Source organism: Rousettus aegyptiacus, unplaced genomic scaffold, assembly GCF_014176215.1.
Source record: "Rousettus aegyptiacus isolate mRouAeg1 unplaced genomic scaffold, mRouAeg1.p scaffold_m13_p_1, whole genome shotgun sequence".
NCBI lineage: Eukaryota > Metazoa > Chordata > Mammalia > Chiroptera > Pteropodidae > Rousettus > Rousettus aegyptiacus.
In genome coordinates this window covers 74,899,765-74,916,642 of record NW_023416284.1, presented here as the reverse complement: position 1 = coordinate 74,916,642, position 16,878 = coordinate 74,899,765, and the positions used below count along the sequence as shown (strand labels likewise).

The 16,878-nt window shown below is 37.8% G+C and overlaps 3 protein-coding genes across 6 annotated transcripts in view; 2 read left to right on the top strand and 1 right to left on the bottom strand.

Annotated features, from left to right (window-relative positions):
• Positions 1–5,652, top strand: part of SIRT5 (sirtuin 5) — a 29,656-nt gene extending 24,004 nt beyond the window's left edge. For all 4 annotated transcript variants that reach the window (XM_036237020.1, XM_016123264.2, XM_016123265.2 and 1 more), the window contains exon 9: positions 4,478–5,652. In XM_036237020.1, coding sequence (XP_036092913.1) covers positions 4,478–4,550 — 73 coding nt within the window. In that variant the 3' untranslated portion in view covers positions 4,551–5,652. The remainder of the gene's footprint in view (positions 1–4,477) is intronic.
• A 1,837-nt stretch (positions 5,653–7,489) lies between these two features.
• NOL7 (nucleolar protein 7) lies at positions 7,490–11,677 on the top strand. Its single transcript, XM_016123267.2, has 8 exons — positions 7,490–7,794; positions 7,873–7,933; positions 8,566–8,627; positions 10,187–10,218; positions 10,472–10,559; positions 10,928–11,049; positions 11,126–11,203; positions 11,500–11,677. The coding sequence occupies exons 1-8, from the start codon at positions 7,532–7,534 to the stop codon at positions 11,574–11,576; spliced, it is 783 nt and encodes a 260-aa protein (XP_015978753.1). The 5' UTR covers positions 7,490–7,531; the 3' UTR covers positions 11,577–11,677.
• A 727-nt stretch (positions 11,678–12,404) lies between these two features.
• The window catches only part of RANBP9 (RAN binding protein 9), a 76,779-nt gene continuing 72,305 nt past the window's right edge, over positions 12,405–16,878 (bottom strand). The window contains exons 13-14 of the mRNA XM_016123263.2: positions 16,328–16,439; positions 12,405–13,395 (exon numbers count right to left, since the gene is read on the bottom strand). Of these exons, the coding sequence (XP_015978749.2) occupies positions 13,265–13,395; positions 16,328–16,439 (243 nt within the window). The 3' untranslated portion in view covers positions 12,405–13,264. The remainder of the gene's footprint in view (positions 13,396–16,327; positions 16,440–16,878) is intronic.

Below are 16,878 nucleotides of genomic sequence, written 5' to 3'. Positions count from 1 at the left end.
TTAGGTTTCAAGGTTTTGACTATTATTCAACCCTAGGGGTCCTTGGCATCTAAAGGTCAGTACATTTTCTGAGGCTGAAATGGGATTCGTGTTACCCCCATGCTAACGTGCAGAGCCTTCCAAGCGCCCTGTGCCCTCCACACCCCGTGACACACCCCGTGACCATGTTGTTTATCTTTACTTTAAACTTTGGAATTAGTTGACATCCGGAGATTTATTAAGTACCTACTATGTTCTAGACTGCTGTTCTAGGTGCCTAGGATAGGATGTATCAGTAAATATAACAAAACATCTACCATATGAAGATACATTCTAGTAGTGAAGGCAAACAGTAAACAGCTTGCATAATGTGCAAATTCTACAGCATGTGAGAAAGTGGGTGATAAAGCTGTTGGAAGAAGCAAAGATGGAGTTGTGGGGTGGGGTGCAGACAAGTTACAGGATTCGACTGGGTAGTTACGGCTAGCCTCATTGAGAAGAGATTTGAGCAGATTTGAAGGAGGTGAAGGAGTTAGCAAAAGATTGTCTGGGCTAAGAGCTTTTCAGATACTGGGACTACCTAGAGCAAAGGCCCTAAGAGGGAAGCATGCCTGGGAAGTTTGAGGGTTAGCAAGGAGGTCAGTGTGGCTGTAGTGGAAGGAGAGAGTCGCAGAAGAGGCGTCAGTAAGGTAAGGAAGTAACCTTTTTGTGTGGGTAAAGAAGTGCCCCCAAAGAAAGCTAACTGCTGGGTGGGGTTAGAACACTAAGGCATTCTTAGCTAAAAAAAAAAAAAATGTTTTTATAGATTGCATTAAGTATGTATTTACTCATCAAGAGTATGAAGAGGTTACTTCTTTTAACTTACAGCTGATGACATTGACAGGGAATTCCAATGCCCTACCTGGCTGGATTAACAAGGGTAGGTAGTAGGGGCCCTTTTAGTCCATGCAATCAGGCCCCTAGTGGTCTACTGATTAAAAAAAAAAAATTGAAAAGTCATTTAAGGCAAGAAAAGTAAAAGAAAGAACACATATATACCTGAAATATTTTATTTTCTTTTAAAGCATAGATGTGCTTTCATTCACTTTTTTAGTTTTTTATTTTTTGGAAGAGCTAAGAGCCTTTTCTTTGAGTAGGAATCTGCTGATTGGAGCTCATCTTTCTTGCATAAATCATACTCATAATCCTCCTGGTGTTCCTGAAATTTCCCTGGAAATAAAAATCACCCCAGCCCTTATTTTATAAAATAAAACAGACAACCAAGAAAATCAGATTCCAAGGCCCCATTGTACATTTTCTTTATGAGAATTTCCAGGGCAAGATGACTGTTTATTTGTATATTTAACAAGTGTCATAGGTGATTCTTATCATCAGGAAATCTTGGAAAACACTGGGATTATGATTCTGGTTTTGATTTTTCTTTCTTTTTTTTATGCGGAGGAAGAACGTACAAAAAGAAACTTACGATACAATCTTCCTCCTAGTCTTTTCCACCTACAGCTAATTTAACAGAATTATTTTTTGTGACTCACTGTGTCTTTCCAAAGCATTCAATTAATTTTCCTGGAAATAACCCTCTTTTAACAGCTATATTTTTATAGTTTATGGCATAATTTTAAATTAAATTGGATGATTACATTAGCCAAAAATAAGTGGCACAGATTCGGGAACACAGTAGTCTTGGTTATTTTATCGCTGATGGGGCGAGGGAAAGTGCATGGGGCGCTAGGACAGGAGTATTCACACATTTTTGTTCGTGTACCTCTGTCACATTTTTAAATGACTTCCGAAATAGTTTTACTAAAATCGTGAAACAAGAGTATTAGAAATTCCAAGAGTATTAGAAATAAATTACTGACATTTTAAAATGAAACTGCCATTATCATGGTTTTAAATGTATCCAGGGAAATCTGAATGCCACACCTACTTGATATCAACTATCATCCATTTACAAAATAAATATACAAGTCCTTTTTAATAGTTGGGGCCTTCAGTTTTTCTTTTTGTCTTTGAACTTGTATTTCCATTCTACTTCCACCACAGACATTTGTACTAGTGTAATATATTTTTATGCTCGAATATCTTTTGTTAACTACCCTATTGTACTCCTGCAACAAAATATCACATGAATTATTTATTTCAATTTCCTTAAAACTTAAAAAAGTTCTATTAAAAAATTCTTCCAGATCGAATGATCACTATAGGACTTTTAGTACATAGTTGTTGAAAACAATAAATAAATGGTAAATTTTGGTTAATACTTCCATAAAAGTAAAATTTTATTAGAATTGTGTCTCTTAAAAGATGCATGGGGCATGAAGTTTTGAATTGTTCACGTATCAATGGTTGAAGGAGACAGAGTAAATGTTTTGTATAGCCTGCAGTCACCAAAAGGAACCTGTAGTCTAGGAAGATAGGTTTATAGACTCATTGTAATGAGGGAGACTCCATTCCAGGGGAAGCAGGGAGCATGTCTACAAACAAAAGAAAAGATGGAGTTAACAGGATTTGGAGGGAGGCTGGAGTTTAGGTGAAATTTAAGTGAAGCAGTTTTTGATAGACTCAGCAACTGGCAGGGCTTCATGGAAAAGGGTCCAATCAGGTCTGGCTGGCAAAGTGGACTCAGAGTCCTGTGTGCTTGGAAATGACAGAGTAAAGGTACATGTGGATGGTCGTGTCCAGTCACCCCTTATCTGGGTTGGAAATCAAGGCCGCATCTCAGTGGTAAAATGACTTAGATCCTACAGGTACACGGGGATATTTTATTTTTTACTGTTTTAATTTCTAACAGTAGTGTTTCTCAGAATTTATGACGTTAGAGGGCAAAATTCCTCAGGAAAAAAGTATGTATTTACTCAAAGAAGGGAGTTACAATATTTTGCAGCTTGTCCTGGAAAAAAATATTGTTTCCTATTAACTTTGCAGCTGGCTTTATCTGTGTCTGTTATACCAGTCTGAGGGATGGCAGGGCAGATTTTTACTAGCTAAGGTCCTTTTCCCCCTTTCAATGTCAATTATAATTTTTAGTTATTGCTTTTTATAGATGGATGTATTGAGAAACCTGGGCCACATAACTCCTGGTATGAGAGGAATTTTGTTATGTCATTGCCACTCGGATTTTGGATCTCCTTCCAAGTTATGTGCTAAAATGCCCATAGTAATTTTCTATTTCATTTAGTTATCGGTTAACTGACAATCCTATCAGGCCCTCTTTCAATTTTAATGAAAGCAAGAATGAATGGCCCTACCTCGTAAGGATGTGTTACCCAGTCTTTAGATACTATTTGTTTTCTTTGAACTACACAGATATTTCAGACCTCCCCTTATTTGGCACCCCATAGGTTTTCACATTCTGGGGTGGGTGAGGGATACAGCTTGCCTTTGTGAAGTGGGGAAAAGGTGAATGTGGAAAGGGATGCTCGAAGGTCACTCTCTTAGGAAAGAGACCATGTGGGATGAGACTGTGGGAATTCCCTAAAAGCTATCCCTGCCTAACTGTAATTCTTGGAAAGTCCTCAACGGACTGTAACTGCTGTTCTGGCGAGGAGCTTTCTAGTGGCCAGTGTTCAACATGCTGCAGGTGGCAGAAGGAGTGGAAATGCCATTTGGTCAGGGATGTTCATTAGTGGAGAGAACAGAGTATTTAAGGACTGAGGCATTCATGATTTGTGTTATATCAAGAATAAATAATATGAATGATGAATTACATTGAGCAAATGCTTTTATCATTTTTAATTGTGCTGTCTTATTAATAATACACTAAAAAACTCTGCTTTTATTTCTTATTCACAGTTGTTGTTGTTTTTTTCTTGTCCTAAGTGTTTTCTCTTGAAGGAAGCAGAAATCGTTGATTTTTCTTCTTTTTCATCATCCTCTTTGCTGCTGCTGTTGCTTCCTTTCCTTTCTCCTCCTCCTTCCCTTTCTCTTCCCCTTTCCTCTCCTCTTCTCCTTTCACCTCCCCCTCTCCTTTTCCCTCTCCCCTCTCCTTCCCTTTCCGCCTCTCCCTCTCCCTTCTCTTCATCTCTATTTTCTGACTACAAATCAGAACTAGTTGTGAAGTCAGTGGATGGTTTGAGAGGCCCATTGACTGAGTTAAAATCCTTATGGTCTGCATGGTGCATGAGGTTATTTTTCTCTTGTCCTTAGTACATGTAAATGCTGTTTTAATGTACTATAGATATTGTAAAACTTCACAATTGCAATTATGAGTTTGGCAGTACAATCACAAAATACACTTTACAATCATGTTTCCCTCTGCCCCTTAAAATAAAGTTATTATTTATAGCACCTAAATTCTAGGTAGTTGCTTTCCTAAATTCTTTTGGTTACAAGTGAAATGTATGTATCTTGTTTTGTCAAAAAAGGGATGAAAGGAGTAGGCACAAAAATTCATAATACCATATTTGTGAGAATTTGAGTTTTACTCTGGGTGTAATTAAGAAATGTGTGACTTGTTGATTTTGCTCTTAACTCTGTGGTATTTGTCCTTTTATTTCAGGTTTCATTTCCATGGGCCCTGTGGTATCACTCTTCCTGAAGCCCTTGCTCCTCATGAAACTGAAACCGTTTAATTGTCCTGAGGAAGGAATTATAGTACCAGGCTACAGACACGAGACACAGCGTTGCGGTTGGTGAACTGAACACTGGAAGATCTAAAAACATCCTCTGATTCCCTGATAAGTGATAGGGCTTTGGAGTAACAATAGCAAACGTATTTATAAGAAGTCAGAGAACTAAAGTTAATGCATGTTATTTGGTTTGAACTAAACATAAGATACCTCTGATGTGTTTGGTTTGTTATTAGAAGGGAAAAAAATTGCAATTAGATTGTCTTAAAAACGTAATTATAGCAATTGTACTTTTGCTATTTGGGCAAAAATAGTAGGAGACAGGCAAAACCTCGATAGTGCTGATTTTGGCACAAGTTTTGGTGGAAAATAAAATCACTCTCTACAGTAGGTGATTTGTTCTAGAAAGATGTGACCCCCAAGAAAATCTTTGTTGGGGACTTTTCAGTATTTACCTTGTTTGGCTGCTTCACCTCAAAGTATGTGGGATAGTTTACAATAAGAACTCATGCAAGGAAGGAAGAGGAAAGTACCAACAAGGAAAAAGGTCAGGATGAGGGGAAAAGATGACACAAATATATAGGCTCCAAGGATAAACACAGCTGTCTAAAATTTAGCACTAGCCTTCTTAGCAACCGAGAAGGAAAGGGAGAGGTGATAGTTGACTATTTCTCAGTATCATAATAAACACAGAAGCATGTAGTCTCTGTGGGGTCTTCCCCAGGCACTGAATTCTGAAGGCACTGTTTCCCATGGGACTTTACCTTGGAGTAAAGTAGTAAGCAAACAGTTCCCACGTCAAGCCTTACCACCTAATGCCGCACCCAGGGACCTTGGAATGACTGCCGTCCAGCAAACATCAGAGGAATGACTGGGAAGAGTAACATTTAGTAAACAGTGTAGGAAGGTCATACGTAACAAGGCCCTTTGGATCAGGTGGACTCCGTGGGTAATTACACACCTGGGGCACATCACCTTAGCCTCTTCCAAAATTGCATCCCATGTTACAGTTTGGCCTTTTGTAAAAATAGATGACAAGACACTGTCACATAAAACTTTGTTTTGCATTTATAAAACTTTTAATAAATCCCAAATTTTCTCTGCATGGGTTAAGAGGGATGTTCTTAACTTACGAGGAACCCAAAGGGCCAGCCAAGCATCTTTACAGTTCGGTTCACACTTTACATGTGTGGGTCAAGGCATGTACACTGAGGGGAATTATAATGCTTATAATGCAGTTTTCGTACATAAAATACCATCACGTACTTTTAATAGGTTTGTTCTTGGGCTTCTCAAAGTTAACTTTACATGTTTTCTAGTGTTAGCAAGGATGGAAGTCAGCATACTGAGAGTCTGATTATATTTTTGATTTCTATCTGACCAAGGCCTAGATACTTCAGAACTGTTCTTTGTAACTCCCTTCCTACTGGGCCTTTGGTACCAGCAGCTATTTTTTGTTTTCGTTTTTGTTTTTGTGTTTTATCATTTTTATTCATGTTTTGGTTTTATTAGGGAAGATGAAAGAATTGGAAATATAAAATGTGAGGTAGAAATTATTCAAATCAATATTACTGAATGTCTGTCATATGATAGACATTAGAAATAAAATTAGTAAGACATGAACCTTACCCTCAAGGAGTTCACAGAATGGTTGGGACAACTGTCATGTAAACTTATACAGTGTGGAAAGTACAGTAATAGAAATTTGTGCAAGATTCATAGGAAAATGCAATTAAGAGATGGGCAGAGTGGTGATGGGATAGATGTTAAAAGGTGTTTGAAAGCCTTTTAAGGGTAGGTGAGCTTGGGTGGGAGTTTTTGAGGTATAAATAGATGTTCCACGTGGGGGTGTGTTAGTAGAGGGAACAGCATGTACAAATGCATGGTAAGTTTGGGTTGTTAAGAGAACGATGAATCACTTAGTATTGTATAATGGGTGGGAGAAGATAAACATATCACAAAGAGCCTTGTGTGCCAAAATAATGAAATATACTTGGGGGAAAATAAATAGTACTAGGGTTGCATTCATTAAGTAAAGGTGGAGTCATTCTTTCACCAGATTCAGGATTTGCTATGGGCCAGCCCTTGTCTAAGGTTCTGGGGTTACAGAAGGGAATTATCTAGATAGCGTCCTTAATCCCACAGAGCTTAGAGTCAAATGCGAGTAGAGAGAGTCACAATAAACTGTTCAGGAGGGTGTCAGTGAGGAACACAAGAGGCATGGACAGGCATGGTCCCGACGCTGGAGATCAGGGAAGGCGGAGTAACGAGGGTGAGGTCGCCACGCACACATCTGGTGCTGCAGATTGATTTAAGCCTGTGTCTGTCAACTTGTCCTCGTTGGTGACAGCAGGACTGTAAGGCATCAAGGTCCTGCCGCCACAGCGCATTCCTTTTGAAACGCCACTTCTACGGGAAGGGTGGAGTGAAGGGAGCCGAACCTACTACAAACTCTGATTAACTGGCTCGACCAAGAGGATACAGGTGCTAAAAAAAAACAAAAGGGGGGGGGGCGACAGGGCGACTGGGGCTTGCGATCGCCGAGTTTCTGGGAACCGAATGACGTAACCCGCGACAGTCTGCCCCGAGGAGCCCGGGGACCCAGCCAATCCTGCTGTCAGCACCCCATCCCGGAAGGCAGCACGATGGATCTTCTTTGCCTGGAAACAAGCCTCATCCTCATCGGCTCTCACAGATAGCACTCGGTTGCTGCGATCGTGGAGGAATACCCTGCAGCTTCCACAACGCAGCCTCACAGCCGCGCGGCAGGAAACACCCCCAAGCTTTCCTTAGGCCACGCCCTTCCCCGCCCTGCGCATGCGCCTCCGCTCGTCTTGGGGCCTTCTCCCTCATCCCATAGTTTAATGGCACCTCCGAGGCTGCAGGGGGCGATGAAACCAGCGTCGCTTGCTCTTCACGTCACGCTCGACTTGCGTGCTGCTGCTTCCAGGTCAGAGGTCAGGCGGTCCGGCGCGGCGTGGGCCATGGTGCAGCTCAGGCCGCGGGCGTCTCGCACCCCGGCATCGGCGTCGGCGATGGTGGACGAGGGACAGCCCACCTCGGAGGAGGAGGCGGAGCACGGCCTGCTGCTCGGGCAGCCCAGCAGCGGCGCCGCCGCCGAGCCGCTGGAGGAAGACGAGGAAGGGGATGACGACTTTGACGACGAAGCCCCGGAGGAGCTGACTTTCGCCAGTGCCCAGGCGGAAGCGAGAGAAGAGGAGCGGCGAGTTCGGGAGACCGTGCGCAGGTTCGGAGCCCGAGGCGCGACCGGCCCCTCCTGTCCCGCTTGTCTCTCCCCTCACTGACTTGCCACGCTTTCTCTCAGGGATAAAACACTCCTGAAGGAGAAGAGGAAGCGACGCGAGGAGCTGTTCATCGAACAAAAGGTTAGAGTGTAGGGAGGCACCTCTTTAAGACAAGCCGGCTTGGGGTCGAATTCCTACATTTGATGCTAAACCTGGTGGGATATGGGAGTGGGGTAAAAGTCGCTAATATTTCTTCTGACATCGGTGAAAACAAAGATGCTTGTACTCTTTGCCGTTCATCTATTGAAAATGGGAATGGGAAAAGGTGTGAATTTGAAATCATACGGTTCATTCCACTCCTGACACTCAGCTCGCCGGGACCCACGGTCATTTCGCGTCGCAGAGGTAGTTTATCTGCAATTGGGTTTCTAAGGGCTGAACAGTATAATTGATCTGCTATCTGATGTTTGGCAGGTTAGCCACAGGGAACTGACTCCAAATGGATGTGGCTTAACTGCTTTCAGTGTATAAGTGACCTGAGGGTTGGAGTACAGTGGACACCTTTTCCGTTCTCCACCAGGCCTTCCAAAGAATGTGAAATAGGTTTCGAGTTTTGTGATCCCAATTTTGCCACAGCTTAGAAATAGCTAGTGGGGGCAATGGTCAGCCTAAGCCTAGGATATAAGGCAGTCCTTAATTAAAATCTTGTAACTTCAGAAGCAACGTGGGTATGTTGTCAGTACCTTTTGACTTTTTAAATATCTTTATCCAAGAAAAGGAAACTCCTTCCAGACACTATTCTAGAGAAGTTAACTACAGCTTCACAGGCTAATAAGTAAGTATTGGATCTTGTTATATTGCTTGCTTACTTACGTACACCCAGTTTTGAATTACATACTAGTATATTTATTTGAATCCGTAAACTGAAGAAATAATAAAGCCGAAATTAAGAAGCTACACACCAGATATTTGAATTTAGTAGGAAATGTGGAGGGAAGTATTTACCTTTTAAGTATTTTGCCATTTGTTTTTGTTCATTTTCATTGGTAACTCTAGCTTCTGAGTTCCTGATCCTAGAGTATTTATTTATTCAGTAAATTGTTAAGTGACTGTCATTGTTACCTCAGCGCAGCGTAGATTGTGATAAAAGAAGTGCCTTGAAATTTATCATTTAGTGGAATAGCAGACACTTATCCACAGGCTCCTAAAACTCAGCTTGTCCCATATTTGCCTTACCTGCCACCAGGGAGTTCTCCATTTCATTTAGCAGCTTTGCCACTCATCAGATGTTTAAAACCAAATGCTGTCTGTAATTGTCCTCTTCCTCATCCATCCCATGGAATCAGTGAGACTTCTAAATAAATTTTTCTGACCCCTTGTCTTCTCCCTTAATGCTTTATATTCAGAAGCTTAGCCCTATAATTTTACCTAGGCCAGTGGTTCTCAAATTTTCTGAACTTTTCCAGTTATTCAGATCTCGATTAAACATATATATATATATATATATATATATATATATATATATATATGGATGTGGTTCCATAGTGTAGCAGTTAGCACGTCTGCTTTACACGCAGAAGTTCCTGGGTTCACGCCGCAGTGGAGCCACGGTCCACGGTCTACGTCCATGCCACCCTGAACAAACCCAATGTCTGATCTCAGAAGCTAAGAAGGGTCAGGCCTGGTTAGTACTTGAATGGGAGACCACCTAGGAAGACCAGGTGCTATAGGGATAAAAAGAAATTTACAAAAATAACCCATATATATATTTGGTGGCAAATTCCCCTTTCATCTTTTAAAATGAGGCCTAAGTCACCTCTTTGTTTTCACTCCACCTACCCCATTACTTCTTACCTTATATATAGCTTTTCTACTCTGCAAATGCTTCTGTTTAGGCATCTCATAATTGTGTTTTGTCAGTTTACATTTGTCTCACAGATTCGAGGCTAGTCCTTGTCTCTTGCACTTAAAACTGTTGAATGAATTAATCCTTTGTGATTTTTTCAAATGAGGTGGGCCTACCACCTTTCACTTCGTATTTCAAGTGTGTATTTCAAGTGACTTATTATTGTAACTCATTCCTTAAGTTTTTCACTTTAACTTCATTAACCACAGCAGTCTGCTTCTTTGGAAGCCTAGTAATATGCTTTCAGATTTTAAATTCTGAGACAGTCCTCCCATCCAAGTATCTACTAGTTTGTTGATTAGGAGTTGGTGGCAGTGCATTGGGGGAGTGACTTGCTTTCTAAAACTGATTAAAGAACCCAAGTAAAGACTGAACATAATGGTAATGAAAGGAGGGTTATCTTGTTTGTAAAGCCAGATGAAATTGTGTAACAAGTTGAATAATTTTTGCTATCTTCCATTCCAATGTTTTTGTTGTTCTCCTCTTAGCATAAAGAAATCACCAGGAAAATTAAAAGAAGGTATGAACTATTCTAATTTAACTAACTTCTTATGTAAGTGTCTAGTGCAATTGCACAAATTTGCAGTCAAATATTATTGGCCCTTAGCATGAGAATAAGGCTGGCCAAGTTTAGCTTGGCCTCTTCCCTATATTTCTTACAAATAAAAATTGCATCCAAATTAATGTGTAGTGGGTATTTAACATGAACTTCAGTAAATGTTCCTGATTGGTTTTTACATAAGTGCTGACTAGAAATAAAATTTAATTTTCAGTTAATTTGCCGAAGAAAAATGAAGACTGTGATAAAGGAAGTGACTCTAAGAAAGCTAAGGAAAAAGTACAAAAAGGACAGTCCATTGGGTAAGAAGAGTCTTTTTTTTTTTCATGTAGGATATAAAGGTGACCATTTGAGAGAAAGTACTGGCTTGTGTGGTAAAATATTTTAATTAGTAGTAGTTTCAGATTGGGTCCTTGGTGGAATAACCAATTGTAATATTTATATAAAAACAAAATATTTGCTCTCCTAAAATATGAATGACTGTTATGTGACTGTTAGTCTGTTTCTTATAAAATAGCCTTGTATTGTAGTTTCATTCATTATCCTGTCTGTACATATATAAAATCAAGAATTTTTCCTATTTTTTGAGACAACAAAAATACTTTATTTTGAAGGAAGCATGGTATCAACCTGATTCGTTTTGACCTTTTGTATTTGTATTGATCACTAGCCAGAATAAAAGCTACGTGGCTCTAAGGCTAAGAGATCAAGATCTGAGAGATTCAAGGCAACAAGCAGCCAAAGCCTTCATACAAAATTCTTTATATGGTCCAGGAACCAACAGAACTACTGGTAATTTCCTTATGGACTGTTTTCCTCACTTTTTACTGCAGATAAACAAAGAAATGATAATAATTCTCTTTTCTAGTAAATAAGTTCCTGTCTCTTTACAACAAGAGGTTACCAGTGAAAAAGGCTGCAGCCCAGTTTTTAAATAATGGTTGGGGTAAGGTCCACAGCTTTGTTTTCTTGGCTCTGATTTATATATTTAATGATTTCTTTTTTTTTAAAGGAGATAATACTTAATTATTGAGTGTCTTTTTATAATGGCTTCTATATTAATCTTTTAAAGTTGCTTCTGAAAAATAGGTCAGTGTAATATGTGTACATATAATCTACAATCTAATAGACTTAATTTATTTTTGTATTTATATTCATACAGAGGATCTTGAAAATTTTTAAATTGTTTCTTGGGGGATTTTGTATCTCTAATGGTCTTACTGCACAAACTTTCTATTCTAGGAATCCAGAAAAAACAAAATGCCAAGAGGTTTAAAAGACGGTGGATGGTCAGAAAGATGAAAACTTCTAAGAAGTAAATCAAAGTTAAAAGAAGAATGAGAGCTTTGTATTTGTAGAACTTATAGTTTAGAAGATTAGTCTGTCTTATAGAAATCTAATAAATCATTTATAAATCATTGAAAAGGTTGTTACGAAATAAGTATTTTGATTCAGAAGTACCCCCATCATATTTCATCATTCTGGAGTATACTTGTGCTTTTAGTCTTTGAGGGTCCTGGAAGAAACAGCAGTTTAAAAGGAATATTTTAATTTCTAAGTGTTTATCCATTTAATTGAATACAAGCAACACCAGTAATTGCACTTCTACCCCTCTGCCAACCCTGTAGTGGATGTGTGACAGGAATGGCAGGGAAGAGAAGGAGAAGTGGACATCCAGGAAAAGTCTTTCCAAATGCCTTAGTATGAGATGTTTTGGTGCTACCGATGAGAATCTGTTTCACAAAATATGGAATGACAAAGAGTAATAGTTGTGAAGGAGTACAATATCTAAATGTAGATAAATCTATTCTTAAGGAAGGTTATAGCCTCAGTGTACAAAATAGGCAACCAAAGAATATGGTTTTATCCTGTTGAACAGCTTGTTCAAATACTACTTTTAGCCAGTTTAGGGGTTTGCTTTACTGGCAAGTAAATTATGATTATAATAATAAGGAGATTAATTTCCCCTTTTCTTTGTCTCTCACAGTATCAGGTTTGACCTGATACAGGAAGTCAGTAAACTAAAAGGAGTCTTAGATTGCAGAACTTAGATTTATAGTAAAAATCATTCATTTTAATTGCTCTAATTTTATATTAATCATAAGTTTGTAAGTACCTAATATATAAACTCAGTTCTGACACTCTAGTATCTGTAGAAGTAAATTTTTAATGGCTGGTTAATTATATCACTACATTTTTATTGCAATATAGTACTCATTTAAGCACTTAAAAATGGAAGGTGTACAAAGATTAAATTAAGACACGGTAAATTGACTAAATATTTGGTTTTTATATAAATAAAGGTCATAACCACACCGTTGACATGTAATACTGTTATAATACAACAGTTAAACCTGTGAGTCTACAACAGAAGTCGTTGGTAGTTAAACAGGAAACAAAGTTGAAAAGACCATGTTAAAACAAAACTACTGGGACTAACAGGTTGGGATTGTAAGTAGCAACAAACGTATTCACTCAGCTCCTGAGTATTTCAAGTTTTACAGTACACATTAAAAATGATTTCTTCCGTCAACACTATAAATTCAAACTGTCAGATGTTTATGCATTTTGCAAGTTACACTGATTGAATGCTTATATGGGAGTGGGGGGTCGGAAGATCTCCCAATTTGAAGTTTACATCACCCACATGCTAACACAACACAACTTGTTCCATTTCCTTCCCCCCTCTCCCCCCAACAAAGGCAGGATTTTTGGTTTCTTTTAGGTTAATTGTTTTAAAGGATTTGTGATGATCAATTTGAACGTCTGAGATTCAGTAATATTTAACTCTTAGACAACTAAGAGGTTAAAGATGGAAAATAATTTCTCCTAACACTAAGTTAGAAAATCATTTGCATCATGCTGTAAACTAGGAAGCAATGTAAAGCGACAAAAACCTGTCCCCAGTACATAATTAAAAAAAATCTAAATTTCAAATCAGCAGAGCTGGTCTACTTCCATGTTGACTATATGCCACAATATAAGTGTGAGCTCCTTAAATGCATAGCTAATGTAGGTAGTCTTCCACTGTGGCAAATGCACAGGATCCAATTCCTGATCGAGCCATCAGTCCTAGACATTGTGTGGCCTGTCCCATTGCTAGGGCAAGTGGAGGTTGCTTTGGCAGATTGTGGGTTTCTGAGGAAAAATGATTAAAAATGGAAATAGCAATTAGCAAGACATTTTAAAAAAAAGTCTTATCAGGAAAATACTGCATTGCGTACATAATTACCAATAGACATAACACTTAACTAACTAGCAAAGATCTAAGCAAATGTTTAGTGCCTTGGAGGTACTACTATTGATGGGGTAATACGGGTATTCTGATTATAAGAAAAATTTTTGCAGAATTAGATTTTTAATGTGTTAGATTTTCTAAATCTTTTACTTCTGTTAACTATGATGGGAAACATAATTTCTAAGATGACAATTACAGAGGGGGAATAAGGAATATTTAGTATTCCTCCTCTATTTGACCAAGGTCAGTTGGGCTTAAATAGAAAAAGGCAACAGGTTTTCAGTAATGTTTCACTGATGCATTCTCCCTCTTCTGTGGGAAAGGGGGAAGATCCAACTGAGGCCGCCTAATTGTCTCCAAGGCATATTGGTAAATGTTATGTGAGCTGGTAGAGAGCAAGGAGTGATGGTGACCATGAGAGATGATAGAGCAGAATTATAATTTTAGAGGGATAGTTTACAATTGACAGGTCAAACATTTAAAAAATTGCCAATAAAGTTTTAAGGGTCCGTCACACCAGAAATTTGTTAGACAGCTATTGTACATGTAGTAATTACCAAAATTTGTTTTCTTTCAGAGAGAAAAAAATGAACAAATGGTACAAGTGGCTAAACTCACAGAAGCTAATTTCTCCTTGTGAGATATCCAAATCTTAAGTTTATGCAGATTCCCAATTAATAAAATTACTAATTAGTCCTTCACAGACATAGTTGACAACAAAGGGCAAAAGCAGTGATATGTGACTGGTAAGGCTCCATGTGATTTAATTCTACTCTTGATCCTGAAGTTGCAGTGTGGTGGGAGAAAGAAAAGTTCCAGAAGGAATGAAGCAAAAAGGAAGTAAGTTCAGGATTTAAAGTATAAGAGGAAATAAAATACGATTAAGAATACAAGAATAAAAATGTGCAAGAAAAGATACACAGGTTGGTGAAAAAGTATGGTCTGAAAAGTGGTCTATGATTATTAAAGTACTGGCTATTCTGTGGCAAAGTGGTGTTTAGCTACATTTTGATAGTGGTGAACATTTTTTTGCTGACTAAGCAGGATTGACTTTATAATTTAAACTAATTCTGCCTTAATCAAGAACAATTTAATTTTTATATAAAATCAACATAACAGTGAATTAAAATTGAAAAGGAAACATCCTTTCAAAAATGTCTCTTGAAGGTTTATAGGGAAGTAACCTTGCTGAAAGGAAATCATCTAGGGGTACTTTATTACAATTTTATTTTGGCCAAAGGAGGCATATAGTTATAAGCATTTAAATTTTTTTTAGATTCCAAACTCAGAGGAATTACAATTAATATAACTTTAAGCACTATTTATAGATTATATAATATAGTATTTATATATATGCACACAGACCTCCCAATAGCAAGTTAATGTCATTAATATAATAAGCACTATAGCTGAACCTACGTAATACATAGGATAGTATGTAAGATTACATATATCTTGGATAAATGGTCCCAAGCAACTTAATATTTAAAAATTTAATTCCCTTGAAGATCCAAAGATTAAATAACTGTTCACTTTTCCAAGTGAACAATTATTTTCCAAATGTTTTCCAAGTCTGAATATATCTAAATACAAATTAGGGTTGCATGATTACCTCTACAGGGTAAGGAATTTCAAGAGTACAATTACAGTAAACTATCATTACCCCACGATCCCAACACTGCTACTGAGTTCCCTTTATTTTTACCAATAGAGCTAAAGGAATTTAGTATAACCAGAGAAAATACAACACATTAACACAAATAAAATTCACATTATTTATTATATACAAATTCTAAATTTTAGAAAACTACAACACAAAAGACACTACCCCTATTTCAAAACTTCAGTATGAGACATAGAAGAATGAATTTTATAAGGGCAAAGAAACAGATTAAGGCTCAAATATGAGTACTTTTAATTGCTTCCTTTTACATTCATTCCGGCCATGTGAGCCCAGGCCCTCATTTCAAGTCTCCCTGTTTAAATATCCTCTAATCTACTCTTTGGCACTTTTCTAATCTACCTAAAGTGGTGTGAATCATGGCTCCAAACCTAATGGGGCCAAATAGCATACAAATAACTTCAAAATTAGTCCCATTTTACCTGGAATTTGAATTATCAAGTCAAGTAAAAAATTACTCTTACCTAAATTACCTTTGAAAATAATTGCCCAGAAATTAAAATATAGTTTTATGTAATCAACCAACCCTATAGAGTTCATATATAAATGCACAGAAAATAGTTATAGAATTCATATAAAAAGTATTGTTCACTAAATAAATACCATAATTATACTCTAGTGAGTTGCTCACAGGAATGGCAACCAACCAGGGAAACAGCAAATTCCAGTTTCTCACTTGGTGCTCACCCCTGGCTAAGCCTATTTAAACTGCTGTTCTTTTCCCCACCCATCCTTTTTACTTGGTAAGGGCATCTAGTTGAATATGTTTAACTTTAATGCAAATATAATTTGACGCCAAGGGTTGAAACTGATGGGCCCTTTCCAAAGTCACCTGGAAGGCCCTAAGGCCTATATCTTAAGCATGGCAGGAGCTTATGGGTGGCTCAGGCCAGAAATGGTGACTGACATACACACACAGAAGACTAATCTACAAACTTCCCGAGATGCACCCCAATGTATTGCTTTTATTCCACTTGAACCTATTTAACCTGGAACTGACAGAGAAGGTTTCTATATTTCAAGGTAATTTTAATTTTTAAAATATAGAAAACATTTCCCTTATAATTTTACCAAAATATAAATGCCAGCACAAATACCATCTCAAATATTCAGAAAATCTAGTTGGAGTTGTGTTTTTTGCCTTTACTTACCTAATATTGCACTGTTAAGAGCTGAGCACACAGGTTCTCTTTGAATTGGGTCAAGCTGATTTCCAACTGGACTGTTCCAAGGATCCGAATAAGCTAGTAAACTGAATGCATCCTGTTGAAAACATAACAATTTGGTTTTTAACTGAAATAGTTCCCTCTCTGTGCTCACCACAGTTATAAGCACAGAAACAGATAAAACAATGTCTTTAAAGTACTAGACTACTGTGACATTTAAACCCATTTACCTATATGTATTTTTAACTAAAGCTTAATTTGTTTTTATTCCTTTTGTAAAAAGCCATTTTCATCTTTCCCTTATCTCTACAACACAGAGCAGAGAAAAATATTAAAAACTGAAAATGAATTCCTATGAAATGGGTTAATACTGGTTAAGGTAAAGAGCAGACAAACATTCAAATACTTACAATTTATTATCATTTGATAGGAATCTGATGTTAAAAGAGTAGGACCTGCCTATATATTCTTAAAACAGATGTGGGAACTAGACACATTTCATTGGATGTCATCTTTTCAAACTAAGTAATTAGAAA

Bases quoted from the DNA above. Each gene is read 5' to 3' on its own strand.
- NOL7 (XM_016123267.2), top strand. From the start codon at position 7,532: ATGGTGCAGCTCAGGCCGCGGGCGTCTCGCACCCCGGCATCGGCGTCG. The intron at 7,795-7,872 runs GTTCGGAGCCCG...GCTTTCTCTCAG, and splicing joins GTTCGGGAGACCGTGCGCAG to GGATAAAACACTCCTGAAGG. The intron at 8,628-10,186 runs GTAAGTATTGGA...TTCTCCTCTTAG, and splicing joins ACAGCTTCACAGGCTAATAA to CATAAAGAAATCACCAGGAA.